The sequence below is a fragment of the Oncorhynchus mykiss genome, chromosome 18 (genome assembly GCF_013265735.2).
Source record: "Oncorhynchus mykiss isolate Arlee chromosome 18, USDA_OmykA_1.1, whole genome shotgun sequence".
Lineage (NCBI taxonomy): Eukaryota > Metazoa > Chordata > Actinopteri > Salmoniformes > Salmonidae > Oncorhynchus > Oncorhynchus mykiss.
This window is the reverse complement of record NC_048582.1, coordinates 42,075,584-42,093,622: the sequence shown is the minus strand read 5'-3', so window position 1 is coordinate 42,093,622 and position 18,039 is coordinate 42,075,584. Positions and strand designations below refer to the sequence as shown.

The following is an 18,039-nucleotide window of genomic DNA, read 5'->3' as shown; positions in this document are numbered from 1 at the left end:
CCAGAACGGATTAGAAAAGGAGAAACGTGAAAACATTTTCATAACGACAACATAACTCTGTGGTTGTGAAACTTGCAGTGAAGCACAGTGTCAGAAAAAAATCATCTTTTATGATTTAAAGAAACTTGAAGAAACCAAAATGCCATTATTTTTATAGTCACATTTCAATTGCCTTCACTGAAACCTGTAGGCAAGTGCTTTTGTGATTTAAAAAAAAACTATGTGTATGCTTATTCTCTACATTTATTCACCCCTTGAAACCTGAAGTGTAATTAAATCAATTAGATCCGTTGGTTAGTGTGAGAAAGACCATCGGTGTGTGTGTGTGTTCAGGGAACCAGCCACCCATGAAACAAACTCACCACCGGGGTCATGAGGCATGTGACCGCCGTGCCAGAGATGGGGGGAGGGCGGGTGTGGGAGGAGAAGTCAAGTAAGAGCCGCGGGGACTCTGACATGGCTGGACTACTAGGCACATGTGTTTCCCCTTCTCTCACTTCTACTTACCAACTCCTCTCTCCATTACTATCAAGACACATCACCGGGCTGGTGTGTGTGACAGGACCGGACGGGACGGGACAGGTGTGATGTATTGCGATGCCGCTCCTTCTCATCCACGGTGTGTTTTTCCTCCAGTGTTTGCGGTTCTCCCAGCAGCAGTTTCCCAGGCTCTGCGCCACAACGGAGGCCCTGCTCTCTAAAGAGTGCTGCCCGGTCTGGGAAGGGGATGGTTCGGCCTGCGGGGCCAGCTCTGGCAGGGGGTTCTGCCGGGACGTGGAGGTATCGGATCTCCCCAACGGGCTGAATTACCCCTTCTCCGGCTTGGACGACAGAGAGAGGTGGCCTCTGGTATTTTATAACCGGACCTGCCAGTGCGCTTCCAACTACATGGGGTTCAACTGCGGAGAGTGCCAGTTCGGACTGTTTGGGGCTAACTGCGAGGAGAGGAGAGAGTCCGTGCGGCGGAACGTGTTTCACCTGTCGGCAGCGGAACGGCGGAAACTCATCTCTTACCTCAACCTGGCCAAGCACACCGTTAGCCAGGATTATGTCATAGCCACCGGGACCTACCGGGAGATGAATAACGGGAGCACCCCGCTGTTCTCTGACGTCTCGACCTATGACGTGTTTGTGTGGATGCACTACTATGTCTCCAGGAATGCTCTTCTCGGTGGACCGGGGAATGTCTGGACCGATGTGGACTTCGCCCACTGGGCTCCCGCCTTTCTGCCGTGGCACCGTGTGTACCTGCTGCACTGGGAGCGCGAGATCCGAAAACTGACCGGGGACTTTGAGTTCTCCATCCCGTACTGGGACTGGCGGGACGCGCAGGGCTGTGACATCTGCACCGAAGACCTGATGGGCGCCCAGAGCCCGCGAGATCCCAACCTCATCAGCCCTGCTTCAGTGTTCTCTTCTTGGAGGGTGAGACACCTTTCATCCTCTTCCTGTCTCTTCCATCATCTTCCTCTCTCATTTATCTTCACTCCTCCTCCTCTTTTCTCCTCCCTTCATCTCACTCTCACTGTCACCTTGACATTGTTCTTAGAAGTTCACAATAGTCTCCAAAGTGTTGCATTTTAATTCATGGTTAGGGGAGGTCTGGAGAGGAGGAGTCCACTATACAGGTTTGATTATATACGGTATTAATAGTCACAGTAGTCCAAACTGCTCCATGAACAGCAACCAAAGAGTGATCCAATTAAGAGCCTACATCTGTATGTATCACATCAACATGTGTGCCAGTTCAAATTGAACTCAAATTTAAACTTGAACTTAAACTAATGACACAGAGGCTCAAAGTCCCAGAAAACAAGTTAGAGTGTTGTTTCGTGGTATATTTGCTTGGTGCCTTATGCAAATCTCTGTCTATCTATATCTATGTATAGGCCCTTGACTTGGTCAAGGAGAAGAGACTATCGAGATGTAATCAACCACACAGTGTATGCTTCTCAACTCACAAAACGTGAAGAGACATTTTCATAATTTAACTTTTCTTCATTACTTTCCATGTGAGGACTTGAATGAATACTGTGATGATATACTATCATTGTTGAGCTCCGCTGTAACCTAGATAGGAGGGAGGAGGGGTGGAGGATAGGAGAGGACTGGGGAGAGGAGAGGAGAGGACTGGGGAGAGGAGATGAGAGGAGGAAAGAGGAGAGGACTGGGGAGAGGAGATGAGAGAGGAGAGGACTGGGGAGATGAGATGAGAGGGGAGGAGAAGAGAGTGGGGTGAGGAGAGGAAGTGAGGAGAGGGAAGGAGAGGAGAAAAGAGGAGAGAAGACGGGTAGAGGAGGGTGGTGATCAGGAGAATGTCTGACAACCTTATGTTTCTGCCAGAGGCCATGTTCTGTGAATAACACACAAAAAGTGAGATTTTTTTTAAAGTGAGATATTCACTGAACAGTTACTTCAATGCTTTGGCCTAGGCTTTAGCTTAGCAGGCTAACACAATCATGTGGCATGCAGTCGTCCTGATTAAATTATTTTGTGTGTGTGTGTTTGTGTAGGTGATGTGTTCACGGGCGGAAGACTACAGTGTGAGGGGGGTTCTGTGTGACGGTAACGACGAGGGGCCGTTGCTGCGTAACCCTGGCAACCACGACCATAACTTGGTTGCGCGGTTGCCGACGGCAGCAGAGGTGGAGTTCACGGTCAGTCTCCGTGACTACGACACGGGAGCCATGGACCGCTCCGCTAACTTCAGCTTCAGAAACACACTAGAAGGTAAGTAGGGGTGTATGTGTGTGTGTTTGTGTTTGTGTTATTAGTTCTAGACCTCTAGAAAGTCAGTAGTTCTAGAACACTCTAGAGAGCATTGTTCTAACCCTAACTCTGGTGTTGTATTCTGACCTCTAACCCTTGACTTCTAACCTATGACCTCTAGGTTTCGGCAGCCCTGTGACAGGCCTGGGTAACAGTGTGGTGATGGGGATGACATCTAACCTCTAACCCCTGACCTATAGGTTTTGGGAACCCTCAGACAGGCCTGGGTAACAGTAGGGTGGTCGGGATGACATCTAACCTCTAACCCCTGACCTATAGGTTGTGGGAACCCTCAGACAGGCCTGGGTAACAGTAGGGTGATCGGGATGACATCTAACCTCTAACCCCTGACCTATAGGTTTTGGGAACCCTCAAACAGGCCTGGGTAACAGTAGGGTGTTGGGGATGCACGCCTCTCTTCATATCTTCATGAACGGCTCAATGTCTTCAGTCCAGGGGTCAGCTAACGACCCTATTTTCCTACTGCACCACGCCTACGTAGACAGGTACGCATACACACACCTCTCCCACACCCTGTTTCTCTTTCTCTATATCTCTCTTTCTATTTCTCTCTGGCTCACTCTCTCTCTCTCTCTCTCTCTCTCTCTCTCTCTCTCTCTCTCTCTCTCCCAACACACACCCTCCCTGCCCCTCACTCCCTCTCTTTCTCTCTCGCTTACTCTCCCCAAAACACACCTCTCTCTCTCTCTCTCTCTCTCTCTCTCTCTCTCTCTCTTTCTCTCTCTCTCTCTCTCTCTCTCTCTCTCTCTCTCTCTCTCTCTCTCGGTCTCTCTCTCTGTTTTCAGTATCTATGAGCAGTGGTTGAGGAGACATGCTCCAGAGCAGACCCACTACCCAGAGTTCAATGCTCCCATTGGCCACAATAGGCAGTACCACATGGTGCCCTTCATACCTCTACACAGAAACATAGAATACTTTACCTCCAGCAAAGAACTGGGGTACCAATACTCCTACATGCTCAACTCAGGTAAGTACAGTGTGTGAGTGTCAGCGTGGGTATGTGTTGTTTGACTGACTAATTTAGTAATATGCATGTTTTAATCGTGAACAGCTGAATGATTTTAAAGGACTCCTCCCTCTCCCCTCCTCTACCCTTCTCTCCTCTCTTCCCCTCTCCTTCTCCTCTCCTCTCATCCCTTGCTCCTCCCCTCCAGATCAGAGGATATCGGAGGTTCTCAGTCCTTACCTGGAGCTAATGATGGAGGCGTGGCCCTGGTTGCTAGGGGCGTTGGTCCTGGGGGCGCTGGTTACCATGACTGTGGCTGCAGTAGCTGCGACTATGACCCGGATGTGTTGGAGTGCGTGGCCATGGCAACTCGGGGAGAAGAGTTCAGTATTCCACCTACCAGAGAGGGAACCGCTCATCATCAGCAGTGATAGTGATACCCCCAACTACCACACTATTTAGTCCCAACTACCACACTGTTTAGTCCCAACTACCACACTGTTTAGTCCCAACTACCCCAACTACCACACTGTTTAGTCCCAACTACCACACTGTTTAGTCCCAACTACCCCAACTACCACACTGTTTAGTCCCAACTACCCCAACTACCACACTGTTTAGCCCCAACTACCCCAACTACCACACTGTTTAGTCCCAACTATCACACTGTTTAGCCCCAACTACCCCAACTACCACACTGTTTAGCCCCATTTACCCCAACGAGCACACTGTTTAGCCCCAACTACCACACTATTTAGCCCCAACTACCACACTGTTTAGCCCCATTTACCCCAACGAGCACACTGTTTAGCCCCAACTACCACACTATTTAGCCCCAACTACCACACTGTTTAGCCCCATTTACCCCAACTACCACACTGTTTAGCCCCAACTACCACACTATTTAGCCCCAACTACCACACTGTTTAGCCCCATTTAGCCCAATGAGCAAGGAGAGTGTGCGACTCTCTTTGTTTTTCTAGCTTCCAGTTTATTCTCCGTTAGTCAGCACCTCAACACTAAATCATGTACTCTGGGGGTGCTCCAGCTCATACTTTTTATTGGGCTATGTTAGGAGTTGTGCCATGAACATATGTTATACTTATATTTTACAGTGCTATGTCAACTCACACTGCCTTTGACTTTAGTAGGAATATAGAGGAATGAAATATTGAAAAAGGAGTATTGCATTGGACGGCTCATAATGATGGCTGGAACGGAGCCAATGGAATGGCATCAAACATTAGGAGACCATGTGTTTGTATTTGATACCATTCCACCAATTCCACTCCAGCCATTACCACAAGCCCATTCACCCCAATTAAGGTGCCACCAACCTCCTGTGGTAAACATATACAATAAAAAGACACCCTTTTACAGTAGATGTGCTTGATTTACATCGGATTGTGCATTCTTGGGTCATTCTGTTGGCTCCAAAGCGGGATCTCTGTCTACCGGCACACCGCCCGAGCTCAACCAAGCGCACCAATTGATTGACAAGCACACAAATCAGGAGGAGCATGTGTCGGGTGCGTCACTTGAATCACCGGCAACGAGATGTGTTCTGGCACATGTGGAATGTTAGTTTTAGATTCCTCCCCCGTTAGTCTAAAAAGTGTGCAAGAGTTCATGGAGTCTCTCTCTCTCAAAAGGTCATAACTATGTTAAATGATTATGATATTAATAAAGAAAAAAGGCTAAAAAATAACTGTGGTGTGGAGATATAGTCTTATGTAATGTGTTTGACTATTATCTTGAAATAAGAGATTGAATGTTACATGTTGAGGTTGTTGATTCAGGTTGAGCTTACACACTGAAGTGGTATTACAACAGCGAGGACTAGAGTTCACAATTACACTAACAAGAGTTCCCTTCGCTCAGAGATGTTGTTCTCTTGTAGTGAAACAACATTCCCCCTCCCGGTTCAGTGATTTCATTTTAAGTGGATCGAGATTTTTTTTTAAAAACCCAACAACGATAGGATTGAATGGGGCATGCAGACCAAGTTTAACATTTCTGGCCAAATCATTTCAAAGTGGTAAACTTGGTCTGCATGCCCCATTCACTCCAATTGTTTCCATTGTTGTCTTATTCCACTCGATACGAAATCGCTGAACTGGGACCTGTTAATGTTGTTTCACTGCATGAGAATAACATAGCCTGCAATTGTGAACTTGATCCAAAAGCCCCATTCATTCCAACTTCCTGGTTAGAAGTGGCTTCAGTTGGCTTAATGGCTAGATGATAGCTTCTCCTGGCCCAATACACTACTTTCAGGTTAAATAGGAAAATAGAGATACATTAAGTCTAAAAAAAGAGTAAAGATGTCCTTTAACACATTCAAATCTAAGGATCAGTGAGTAAAAACACCAGACAATCAGTCTTCATTTATTGAAATCCATAGTAAAAAATTCATAATAAAAAAATATAGCAGCACAGTAGTTGTTACTCATTTATATCAAAGTGAGAATACATGGAGATGAATGGGAATGTACAAGACTGAAACATTGACTAAACATCAAGATATCGTCTTAAATCATAGAATGCAATAACTGCACAGGGTTAAAGTACATGATAAAGCACATCCAGTAAGGCAACCTCTACAACTTACACAGCTCTGCGGTATCTCCAAAATAACCAAAGCCAAACCCAGGATAGAGGGGCTGAGTGAATGTGGTCTGGACTCTGTGGAGGAGGCTCATTGTACCAGAAACACTGTAGAAGGACAGAGAACCTGCCTTGTGATCCAGGTACACTCCTACTCTGGATGACAGAGGGCCTGATACTTGAGTGGCAACATTATTGTGTCTGAAATGATAACCACCATGATGATGCCGTAAACTCCAGGACTTGTCATTGAGTCCTAATACTGAGTCCTGTTCTAATACCTGTTCTCTTAATATCTTTATATGAGGCTGCTATAGAAACACCGTTAACACTCCTCTCCACCTCCCAGTAACATCGTCCAGACAGACCCTCACTGCACAGCACCTGGCAGCGGTCAGTGAATCTGTCTGGATGGTCAAGATATGAATGGCCTGGTTTAGCTGTTATCTTTTTGTTCCCATCAGACAGAGATAGGTTGTGATGTGCTGTGTTTAGGCCCAGAGTCAGCTGACAGGAATCTGGAAGAAGAACAGAGTCCAATGAGGGGAGAATAATACTATAATATTATACTGTACCCTGGCCTGTACCCTGTGTTTGATTAGTGCAGAGCAGAGATCCAATCGGTGCAGGAGTCAGATAGCTACCTCGTTTTTGACTACATCTACCATTGCTGCATAATTCAATACGAGGGTGTGTGAGAAGTGTAAGATTGTAAGTTACGTCAGGATGAAGAGACTCACATTGTAAGAACTGTTCTCTGGTCTTGGGCTCAGGAGGTAATAGAACATCCACTGTATTCACTAGACACAAACATGTTCACAGAGAGAGGGGGAATGTTACCATCCCATCTACAATATTACACATGTATAACGTTAAGTCTGGGACCTTTGGTCTAAAGTTGAATGTTTTGACGACGTGTATTATTTCTGTATTGTTTAACCCACCTGCGCTGGAGATCTTGGTCCGTTGTCCTTTAAGGAAGCCTTGTAGTTTCTCCCTCAGCTCAGACACAGCCTCGCTCACGTCTCCAAAGAACTGATGAGGACTAGCAACGATAGCGGGTAAGTCTGAAGAAGATACACTAGGATTGGAGTAAGACTGAGAGAAGACAGAGACAGACACAGAGAGAACATGAAATAAATGAACGTAGAAACATTCTCAAGTATAGAACGTACTGTATTATCTGTCTTTTCTGAAATGATTTTTTTTTAAAAACACTGCAGACACAAGAAACAAAAGCCATCACTATTCTAAAAAACCTCAGACTTTCCTGTTGTCTTGTAGAGGAATAAATTATTAACAATGGCCTACAGGTTAATGCACTGACACATCAACGGAATATTCAACCCACAGCCCTGAAGTACAGTAATAGTTCAGAAGAGAAGAATCACAGACTTTAGTGAAGAACGTTTTGCCTTCAGCTTTTTCCGGAGGATTCTTAGGTGTTAGATGTTTGATGGCCTATGACCCCTGGGCTTGCCTCCCTTGCCTTGTTACGGGAAGTGTGCGACCGAGCAAGGGCATGCTGTATGTGGACAATCCAAATGTTACTTGCGAGCAGACATTTACATTCAGAAATGGACATTAGGCCTATGCTCCAAAGTACACAAGTAAAAATGAGTCCGAGCGAGAGAGAGACAGAGAGAGAGAGAGAAACACATAGTCGAAAGGTCATTGACAGAATTGGTTATTCCTTTTAACAAGGCAAATTGCAATATAGTTACTTGGAGGAAATTGATGTGATCCTCTGTGTGTGAGAGCTGCTCCAGCTCAGTGTCTTTCCTCTTTAGCTCAGTTATCTCCTGCTCCAGTTGCTCCAGGAGTCCTTCAGCACGACTCACTTGAGCTTTCGCCTGGGCTTTTATCAGCTCCTTCCGCCTCGGTGTGCAGTTTCTCCAGGGAGCGGATCAGCTCTGTAAAGATCCTCTCATTGTCCTCTGCAGCTTCCTGTGCAGAGCGCTGTTAGGACACACAGACAGAGAAGAGAAGGCTCCATGTTAAGCAGCATGCTGTATTCCCTAGCTAACTGGGAGCCAAGACAGCCTGTTCCCCACAGTGGTGCTCAGGGGGACTGAATCGTCGTCTCTCACTGGCTGACTGGAAGAAGGAAGTGACACGGTGCATCTCTTTTGGTCAACAATAATGTACTTGCCTTGAGAGACTCCACAGCCTGTTGGAGCTCCTTCAACTCCTTCTCTCTCCTCTGGACTCTCTGCTGGACTTTCTGCTGACTCATCCCCAGCTGTGTCTGTGGAGAAAAAGTGGAGCTACAGTGAACTATCCCTTTAAACTAAATGTGGACTCATAAAATATTATCTAGATTAGTTTAGAGTGCACATCACTGCACTCTATACTCCTCTCTGTAAACTGGTGATCTCTGTATACCCGTCGCAAGACCCACTGGTTGATGCTTATTTATAAAACCCTCTTAGGCCTCACTCCCCCCTATCTGAGAAATCTACTGCAACTGCCATCCTTCACATACAACACTCGTTCTGCCAGTCACATTCTGTTAAAGGTCCCCAAAGCGCACACACCCTTGGGTCGCTCATCTTTTCAATTCGCTGCAGCTAGCGACTGGAACGAGCTGCAACAAAACACTCAAACTGGACAGTTATCTCTTCATTCAGAGACTCAATCATGGACACTCCTGGCTGCTTCGCGTGATGTGTTGTCTTTACCTTCTTGCCCTTTGTGCTGTTGTCTGTGCCCAATAATGCTTGTACCAATTTTTGTGCTGCTAACATGTTGTGCTGCTACCATTCTGTGTTGTCATGTGTTGCTGCCATGCTGTTGTTTTCTTAGGTCTCTCTTTATGTAGTGTTGTCTCTCTTGTCGTGATGTGTGTTTTGTCCTATATTTATTTTTAATCCTAGCCCCCATACCCGCAGGAGGTATTTCACCTTTTGTTAGGCCGTCATTGTAAATAAGAATGTGTTCTTAACTGACTTGCCCAGTTAAATAAAAATAATAGCAATGGCTTTTGACTTTGTAAAATTGTGATACATTTGGAGAATCTAGGTTAAAATCGACATGCATTCAAGGTTTGAGGTTGGTAAATAGTATTAACCCAGCCAGGGCTGATTAGATGTTCATCAGAGATTCACCAACAGGTTGATCTGTTTCTCAGTCCTCTCTGCTGCTACTGACAGTGTATCATGGCCTTTATGTTCATCCATACACAGCACACAGATACACTTCTGGTCGGTACGACAGTAAACCTCCAGCAGTTTGTCATGATGAGAGCAGATCTTTTCCTGTAGTTGCGCAGTGGCTTTTACCAGCGTGTGCTTCTTTAGGCCAAGAATATCATAGTGAGGTTGGAGGTGAGTCTCACAGTAAGACACCAAACACACCAGACAGGACATGAGGGATTTCTGCTTTCTGGTCCCAGTGCAGAGATCCCACGCCACATCTCCAGGTCCAGCATAGCACAAAACAGGTGGAGCAGCCTGGAGTCCTGTCTTCTTCAGTTTCTCCACCACCTCAGCCAACATGCCATTTTTCCTCAGAGCAGGTCTTGGAGTGAAGGTCTGTCTGAACTGGGGGCAGCTGTAGACGCCCCTCTGGTCATCCTGATCACAGCAGCCCTCAATACAGCTCCTACAGTAACTGTGTCCACAGCCAGTAGTTACCGGCTCCTTTAGTAGATCCAGACAGACCGAACAACAGAACTGAACCTGGTCAAGCAGAACTCCCTGTTGAGCCATTTGGACTGCTTTTCACTCACAAAGACAGACTCGAATCAGTTTCTCTTTCAAAACGGAAAGGGGGGGGGGGGGGGGGGGGGGGGTTGTAGGAGCGACTTCCTGGTTCTGCCAGAGGGGTGGGGTTAGAAAGAGCAAGCAACTGAAAGACATAGGGGGTTTAATTAGGTGTAAGGCCTTTTAACATTAAGTAAACATGGAAACATTCTCAAATATAAATCATTAGAATGTATATCGGTCCTTTCTGAAAGGACTCAAAGCAGACATACTATTTGGCACTGCGCAGCCATGGAAGAACAATCAGTGATATAAAAACCTAAGACTTTCCTGTTAGTGGGGCAAAAAAGTATTTAGTCAGCCACCAATTGTGCAAGTTCTCCCACTTAAAAATGAATTTTCATCATAGGTACACTTCAACTATGACAGATAAAATGAGAAAAAAAAATCCAGAAAATCACATTGTAGGATTTTTAATGAATTTATTTGCAAATTATGGTGGAAAATAAGTATTTGGTCACCTACAAACAAGCAAGATTTGTGGCTCTCACAGACCTGTAACTTCTTCTTTAAGAGGCTCCTCTGTCCTCCACTTGTTACCTGTATTAATGGCACCTGTTTGAACTTATCAGTATAAAAGGCACCTGTCCACAACCTCAAACAGTCACACTCCAAACTCCACTATGGCCAAGACCAAAGAGCTGTCAAAGGACACCAGAAACAAAATGGTAGACCTGCACCAGGCTGGGAAGACTGAATCTGCAATAGGTAAGCAGCTTGGTTTGAAGAAATCAACTGTGGGAGCAAATATTAGGAAATGGAAGACGTACAAGACCACTGATAATCTCCCTCGATCTGGGGCTCCACGCAAGATCTCACCCCGTGGGGTCAAAATGATCACAACAACTGTGAGCAAAAATCCCAGAACCACACAGGGGGACCTAGTGAATGACCTGCAGAGGGCTGGGACCAAAGTAACAAAGCCTACCATCAGTAACACACTACGCCGCCAGGGACTCAAATCCTGCAGTGCCAGACGTGTCCCCCTGCTTAAGCCAGTACATGTCCAGGCCCGTCTGAAGTTTGCTAGAGAGCATTTGGATGATCCAGAAGAAGATTGGGAGAATGTCATCTGGTCAGATGAAACCAAAATGGAACTTTTTGGTAAAAACTCAACTCGTCGTGTTTGGAGGACAAAGAATGCTGAGTTGCATCCAAAGAACACCATACCTACTGTGAAGCATGGGGGTGGAAACATCATGCTTTGGGGCTGCTTTTCTGCAAAGGGACCAGGACGACTGATCCGTGTAAAGGAAAGAATGAATGGGGCCATGTATCGTGAGATTTTGAGTGAAAACCTCCTTCCATCAGCAAGGGCATTGAAGATGAAACGTGGCTGGGTCTTTCAGCATGACAATGATCCCAAACACACCGCCCGGGCAACGAAGGAGTGGCTTCGTCAGAAGCATTTCAAGGTCCTGGAATGGCCTAGCCAGTCTCCAGATCTCAACCCCATAGAAAATCTTTGGAGGGAGTTGAAAGTCTGTGTTGCCCAGCAACAGCCCCAAAACATCACTGCTCTAGAGGAGATCTGCATGGAGGAATGGGCCAAAATACCAGCAACAGTGTGTGGAAACCTTGTGAAGACTTACAGAAAACATTTGACCTCTGTCATTGCCAAAGGGTATATAAAAGTATTGAGAAACTTGTTATTGACCGAATACTTATTTTCCACCATAATTTGCAAATAAATTCATTTAAAAAAATCCTACAATGTGATTTTCTGGATTTCTTTTTCTTCTCATTTTGTCTGTCATAGTTGAAGTGTACCTATGATGAAAATTACAGGCCTCTCATCTTAAGTGGGAGAACTTGCACAATTGGTGGCTGACTAAATACTTTTTTGCCCCACTGTATGTAGATGAATAAATTGTTTTATAAATGGTTAAAACAGAATATGATACTCAACCCACAGCTCTGAAATAGAGTTCTACTTTAGAAGGCATTTTTTTGTGTCTTCACAGGGATAATTTAAATAAGACTCTGAAAAACACTTCAGCTTTTTCCATGGGATTCTTATAAGTTAGCCTATGGCCCCTGGGCTTGCCTCATTATTGGAAATGAGCAAGGGCATGCTGTATGTCGACAAGCCAAAGTTACTTTCAAATATTGACAATAGGCCTATACGCCAAAGATGAAAGTAGACACTAAAAACTAGTCTTAATGGAAAGATGAGACACGTATTAAAATAAATTTATTTTGACAAAGCTCACAAAAATGACATACATTTGGATTGAAACAAATTGGACTGGCACCGTTGTAGCAAAATGGGCCCCTAGCTCTCCTACGACCATCCATGGGCTTTGACCTGGTCCTTCCGTCTACGCACTGGTGTTAAGGCTTTCAAAGCAGCGAGAGGTTTGGTGAACAGTACCTGTAGACCAGCCACTCTACCGGTCTTCTCCTTCTGTTCAGATTCTGAAGGGGCTGCCGTGCTTGGGGGCACGTCAGCCAGGTTGGAGTTGGTGCTTGTGGTCCTGCGCTGGTCTCCAAGGTCTACAGAAGAACTCGGACAAGTTGTGCGAGAGAGACAGTCCATGTTGGTTTCAAAGGAAAGTCCTGTGGCCGTCGCACCCTTGTGGAATAGCGATTCCCTTCGCCGCGTACATGGACTCTGGGCGAGCGCACGGAAGCCGTATGAGGTGGTGACTTTGTCAACGTGTGGCAGGGACATTGCAGCTCGGGTGGATGGGTCAGATAGGTCCTCTCCAGGTGAGAGGTTCCGGTGAAGCTTGGCCCTCATAGTTGGTGTCGATGGTAGTCGAGGGAGCCGAGAGGACGGAGTAGATGTGGACAGGTGTTGGTTGGGGCTAATCGGGGACATCAGTCTTGACTGATCCGTTTCTGAATCTAGCTGTGCACGGGGATATCGCAGCCTTGAGGGAATTATAAAGGTAGGAATCCTTTCAGGAGTTAGAGCAATGTTACGCAGAGACACACCTGCCTTTGATGCTTGCATGGTCAGAAAGCTTCGATAGTTGGTGTGCGTAACGTTCAACTTAAGCTGGTAAAACAATGTGCGACAGACTTCGAGCCAAACCTACTTGTATATTTTCAAACAAAGACCTTTCTAAAAATGTCGTAATGACCGTAGTATTCAATTGGGCAACCCACCTGGTGTTTTCATAGCCTATGCTAATGGAGCACCAGGTGAATTTAATTAACCAATGACCTAAACTAATTAGACAATTTCACAGGTTCTGTTAATTGACCGAAGTCTGGCCAAGGCATTCCAAACGTTTCTGTAAAAAACAAATCTACGATCACACCGACAGTGTCATTGCATTTTGGTACACCGGACGGTACACTTATTTCCAATGGAACGCTGAGTTTGCCTTGCAGCATTGCGTTGTAGTGCGTTCTGTGTGGTGCATTCGTTGGATTTATCGAACATGTGCGTCAAACTGTATGCGTAGACGGCTTGACAGAAATGGTAGCAGAAGGTGACTGTTGAATTGTTGTTGCACACATATCCAGATGATGCTGCTTACTATTTTGCCCAATGAACCTCTCGGTATTTGTGATGCTCTGGGTACCAGCTCATGTGGGAGTAGAGGGGAATGAGGAGGTGGATGTTATCACCAAGCAGGCTCTTTTTAAACATCCTAATGTTGACATGGAATTGTCCATCAGTAAAGCAGAAGCCAAGGGGTTGATGATAGCAGAGGTTAAAAATAAATGGCAAGAGTTGTGGAAAGGGGAAGGTGCCTGTATAAGATCCAGGAAAAGGTGGGGGCAGCGAGGTCATCAGGTCAAGAGAGAAGGGAGGAAAGTGTGAGACTGAGACTGGAACGTACAAGGCTCAGTGGGGACCCATCATTCAGGGCACCTGTTTTGAGCCCCACCTGTTTAGCAACATAAATAAATAATAATAATACATTGTTTTGCATGGTATTTTGCCATTAATACATGTCACATATCAGTTTGCAAACCATGTAACAAAAAAAAAGAATACATCTTTGAATTAATAAAGCTGCATACAAACATGGTCTCTTTTTTTTGTTGCTTTCTTGAGTAAGGCAGCTCCAAAGGGCAGGTGTTTTAGCCTAGCTCAGTGCTTTCTGTGGTGGTGGGTCAGCCATCCAGCAAATACGGAGCATAGGGGTTGATGATGTTCTCTAGTTGCGCCGTGACTGGCTCAGTGTTCTGTCACACATGGGGACACTACGTCCCCGCAGAATCTAGAGGGAGAGCTCGACAATTCAAGCCCCTTGGGTGCTGCCATAGAGTTACATTAGAAGTGCCCATCCAAGAAGTCTCGAGGTCATTGGCCACAGATAGAAGGATGTCAAATCACATTATATCTACCGTAGCTTTGATTGGGCTGATCATGTCGGCATCATACTTTCAATCTTACATCAATCTTAGCTAGCTAAGCTGGACAAGCAGTCATCATCATGAACCAAGTTGACAATCTACTGGCAAATCCATTTCAATCCTTGTCATATGAAGAGAAATGATAGATAAAATGTATCCGTGCTCATCGGCCATTGTACATAAACATTACACAACAAGTTGGAAATTGCAAATTCAACAATGAGTGGTTTGAAAGGAATCAGTGGCTAACTGCAAGCGTTGCAAAGCAATCACTAGCCTGTTATTTTGTGTAGTGGGTGTGTGGTCCAAATGTGGGTTTAAGGGTCTCTTTTCCAAGCTGAAAAATATAAACATTCAACACCATGGACCAGAAAAGATTGAATACATTGGCCATGCTGTCAATTCAGCATGACTTCTGCCGCGTTCAAAAAACTAGAAACTCGGAACTGGGAAATCTCAGACTTCAGTGAAGACAAGACAACTGGGAACTTGGGGAGAAAACTAGCTCCGACTGGGAAAAAAAGTTTTGAACGGTCATCCAACTCGGAATTCCAAGTCGGGAACTCTGGCCTCTTTTTAAAGCATCGACCTGAAGATCACTGACGTCATGATTCGACCCAGTTGTCTTGAATGCACCATAAATCCAGAGAATGACAGACTTTGATGAAAGTTTGATGAAAAAATATTCACAAAAGGTCAGTCCAAAAATGTATTGTATGCTGCTGCATAAATGATGTAATATGCCAGGGAGATATGTAGACTGTAGCTATTAAGTATGTTGCGTAGTAAGCTGTTAGTTGCCCATGTGCATTTTATGAGTGTTACACCAATGCCATGATTACTGTGTATATATGTGATAACCTTTGTATGCTTGCACTGCGCAATGATGGAAAAGTACTGGGCAAATGGAGATGTACTGCTTTAGTTCTCAGGTTGAGAATTGTCTGCACCTGCTGATAGTCACGCAGCCTCAAGGCCTGAGATAGTAGAGTGACAAACCAAAGTCTAGACATGTTTTTCTCATCTTAGATACTTTGTATCTAATCCAATGCAATGCAAATAGTCTGGGTAGCCATTTGATTAGATGTTCAGGAGTCTTATGGGTTGGGGGTAAAAGCTGTTTAGAAGCCTCTTGGACCTAGACTTGGCGCTCCGGTACCACTTGCTGTGCGGTAGCAGAGAGAACAGTCTATGACTAGGGTGGCTGGAGTCTTTGACAATTTTTTATTTGTATTTGTATTATTCTTTTTCTCCCCAATTTCGTGGAATCCAATTGTTAGTAGTTACTATCTTGTCTCATCGCTACAACTCCCGTACGGGCTCGGGAGAGACGAAGATCGAGAGCCATGCGTCCTCTGAAACACAACCCAACCAAGCCGCACTGCTTCTTAATAAAGCGCGCATCCAACCCGGAAGCCAGCCGCACCAATGTGTCGGAGGAAACACTGTGCACCTAGCGACCTGGTCAGCGTGCACTGCGCCCGGCCCGCCACAGGAGTCGCTAGTGCGCGATGAGACAAGGATATCCCTACCGGCCAAACCCTCCCTAACTCGGACGACGCTAGGCCAATTGCCCCATGGACCTCCCGGTCGCGGCCGGCAGCGACAGAGCCTGGGCTCGAACCCAGAGTCTCTGGTGGCACAGCTAGCACTGTGATGCAGTGCCTTAGATCACTGCGCCACCCGGGAGGCCTCTTTGACAATTTTTAGGGCCTTCCTCTGACACCACCTGGTATAGAGGTCCTGGATGGCAGGAAGCTTGGCCCTGGTGATGTACTGGGCCGTACGCATTACCCTCTGTAGTGCCTTGCGGTCAAAGGCTGAGCAGTTGCCATACCAGGCAGTGATGCAACCAGTCAGGATGCTCTTGATGGTGCAGCTGTCGAACCTTTTGAGGATCTGAGGACCCATGCCAAATCTTTTCAGTCTCCTGAGGGGAAATAGTTTTTGTTGTGCCCTCTTCCCGACTGTCTTGGTGTGCTTGGACCATGTTAGTTTGTTGGTAATGTGGACACCAAGGAATTTGAAGCTGTCAACCTGCTCCACTACAGCCCATTTGATGAGAATGGGGGCGTGCTCAGTCCTCCTTTTCCTCCTTCTCCTGTAGAGCGGCCCGTCAGGAAGTCCAGGATCCAGTTGCAGAGGGAGGTGTTAGTCCCAGGGTCCTTAGCTTTTTGTTTGATGAGCTTTGAGGGCACTATGGTGTTGAACGCTGAGCTGTAGTCAATGAATAGCATTCTCACATAGGTGTTCCTTTTGTCCAGGTGGGAAAGGGCAGTGTGGAGTGCAATAGAGATTGCATCATCTGTGAATCTGTTTTGGCGGTATGCAAATTGGAGTGGGCTAGGGTTTCTGGGATAACGGTGTTGTGAGCCATGACCAGCCTGATCCTAAGAGGATCCTTGTGAGTAGGCTGAGACCAATAGAGAGAGATAGGAATAACATGTGCTTCAAGGAGGTTGTTTGTTTTGGCGTTCGTGGCCATGGTTGTCAACTGTAGTGCAGGAATGGGACGTAAATCACAGATGATAGATGATGTGGTGGCAGCTGATTTTAGAAAAGTAGGCTGATACACAGCCAATACAGTAGGTGGCAGCATACACCTATAACAATTGTTTGAGGACCACCATTCTATAGAAGAATAAGAAGGAGAAGAAGCAGCAGCAGCATTGTATGGCACTTTATGGGGTGGGAACAGAGATATTAGATCAAGGAGGAGATAGAAATCCCATTGGCCAATAAATGAAGGAACGTATAACGCCCAACACAGCAGACTGTCGACCAATCGTGTTCACCTTGTCATGTTGCGTTGTGGTTGCTAATTTAATCATCATGCAATAGAGTACCACAGTATGAGTCATAATACCCATACAACCTAGCAGTCAAACAGGGAAATGGTTCCAATCGTTTTCCCACCATTCATTTTTCCCATAAGGGATTTTAGAAACACTTCAAATAAGGGCTGTAGTTTGATTACCGTGTAAATCTCTCTAGATAAGGTGACTTATCAATATATTCGCTTACCCCCCAAAATGAAATGCTAATTAGCTGCTAATGTGGCTATGATAAAGAACTACAAATGCTATAATGATCTGGACGAGACTGCCGAATAGAGGCAAAAGTAAGAATCTCTGTATTAACCATCTAATATTAACTAAATGTAGTAATAAAAAAATTGGCAACATTTCTTTAAATGGACAATTCTGTGAACTGTCTTGTGCAAGTTTTAAATGGTCACAATACCTGTTAGCAAAGGTGTCAGCTAGAGATGACGTGCAGGAGCTTGCAGGGATTATGTCTACTTTGATGCTAATTAGCATTTTCGAATCTGAGAGTAAATAGAACCGAATAAATTTATAAAAGTCATCTTGTCCTAGAGAGATTTACATGGTTATCAAAACGTCACGCCAGGGTAAGCCTACACAAAACACTACCCTTATTTTAAGTGTTTCTTAAATGGTGGGAAAAAAATGTGGACCATTTCCCTTTTTTGGGGGTATAATGACACCACTGTGGGACTCTATTCCTTCTCAGTGTATGAGTCAAGAAAGTGCCTATATTCCTATATACGATATTACATATAGCAAGTCAATTATCTCACATCTCTGAAAATAT

At 45.4% G+C, this 18,039-nt stretch overlaps 1 protein-coding gene and 1 pseudogene across 2 annotated transcripts; one reads left to right on the top strand and one right to left on the bottom strand.

The window, feature by feature from the left end:
• Positions 1–422: 422 nt before the first annotated feature.
• Positions 423–5,444, top strand: LOC100135825 (tyrosinase). 2 transcript variants are annotated; one of them, NM_001124219.1, is given in 6 exon segments: positions 423–1,425; positions 2,514–2,730; positions 3,128–3,275; positions 3,576–3,757; positions 3,945–4,419; positions 4,495–5,444. In NM_001124219.1, coding segments are annotated over 5 exon segments (1,629 nt in total). In that variant the 5' UTR covers positions 423–597; the 3' UTR covers positions 4,199–4,419; positions 4,495–5,444.
• A 653-nt stretch (positions 5,445–6,097) lies between these two features.
• Positions 6,098–10,092, bottom strand: LOC118941168 (annotated as a pseudogene).
• Between the last annotated feature and the right edge of the window lie 7,947 nt (positions 10,093–18,039).

Bases quoted from the DNA above. Each gene is read 5' to 3' on its own strand.
- LOC100135825 (XM_036951025.1), top strand. From the start codon at position 598: ATGCCGCTCCTTCTCATCCACGGTGTGTTTTTCCTCCAGTGTTTGCGG. The intron at 1,426-2,513 runs GTGAGACACCTT...GTGTTTGTGTAG, and splicing joins CAGTGTTCTCTTCTTGGAGG to GTGATGTGTTCACGGGCGGA. The intron at 3,758-3,944 runs GTAAGTACAGTG...CCTCCCCTCCAG, and splicing joins CTCCTACATGCTCAACTCAG to ATCAGAGGATATCGGAGGTT.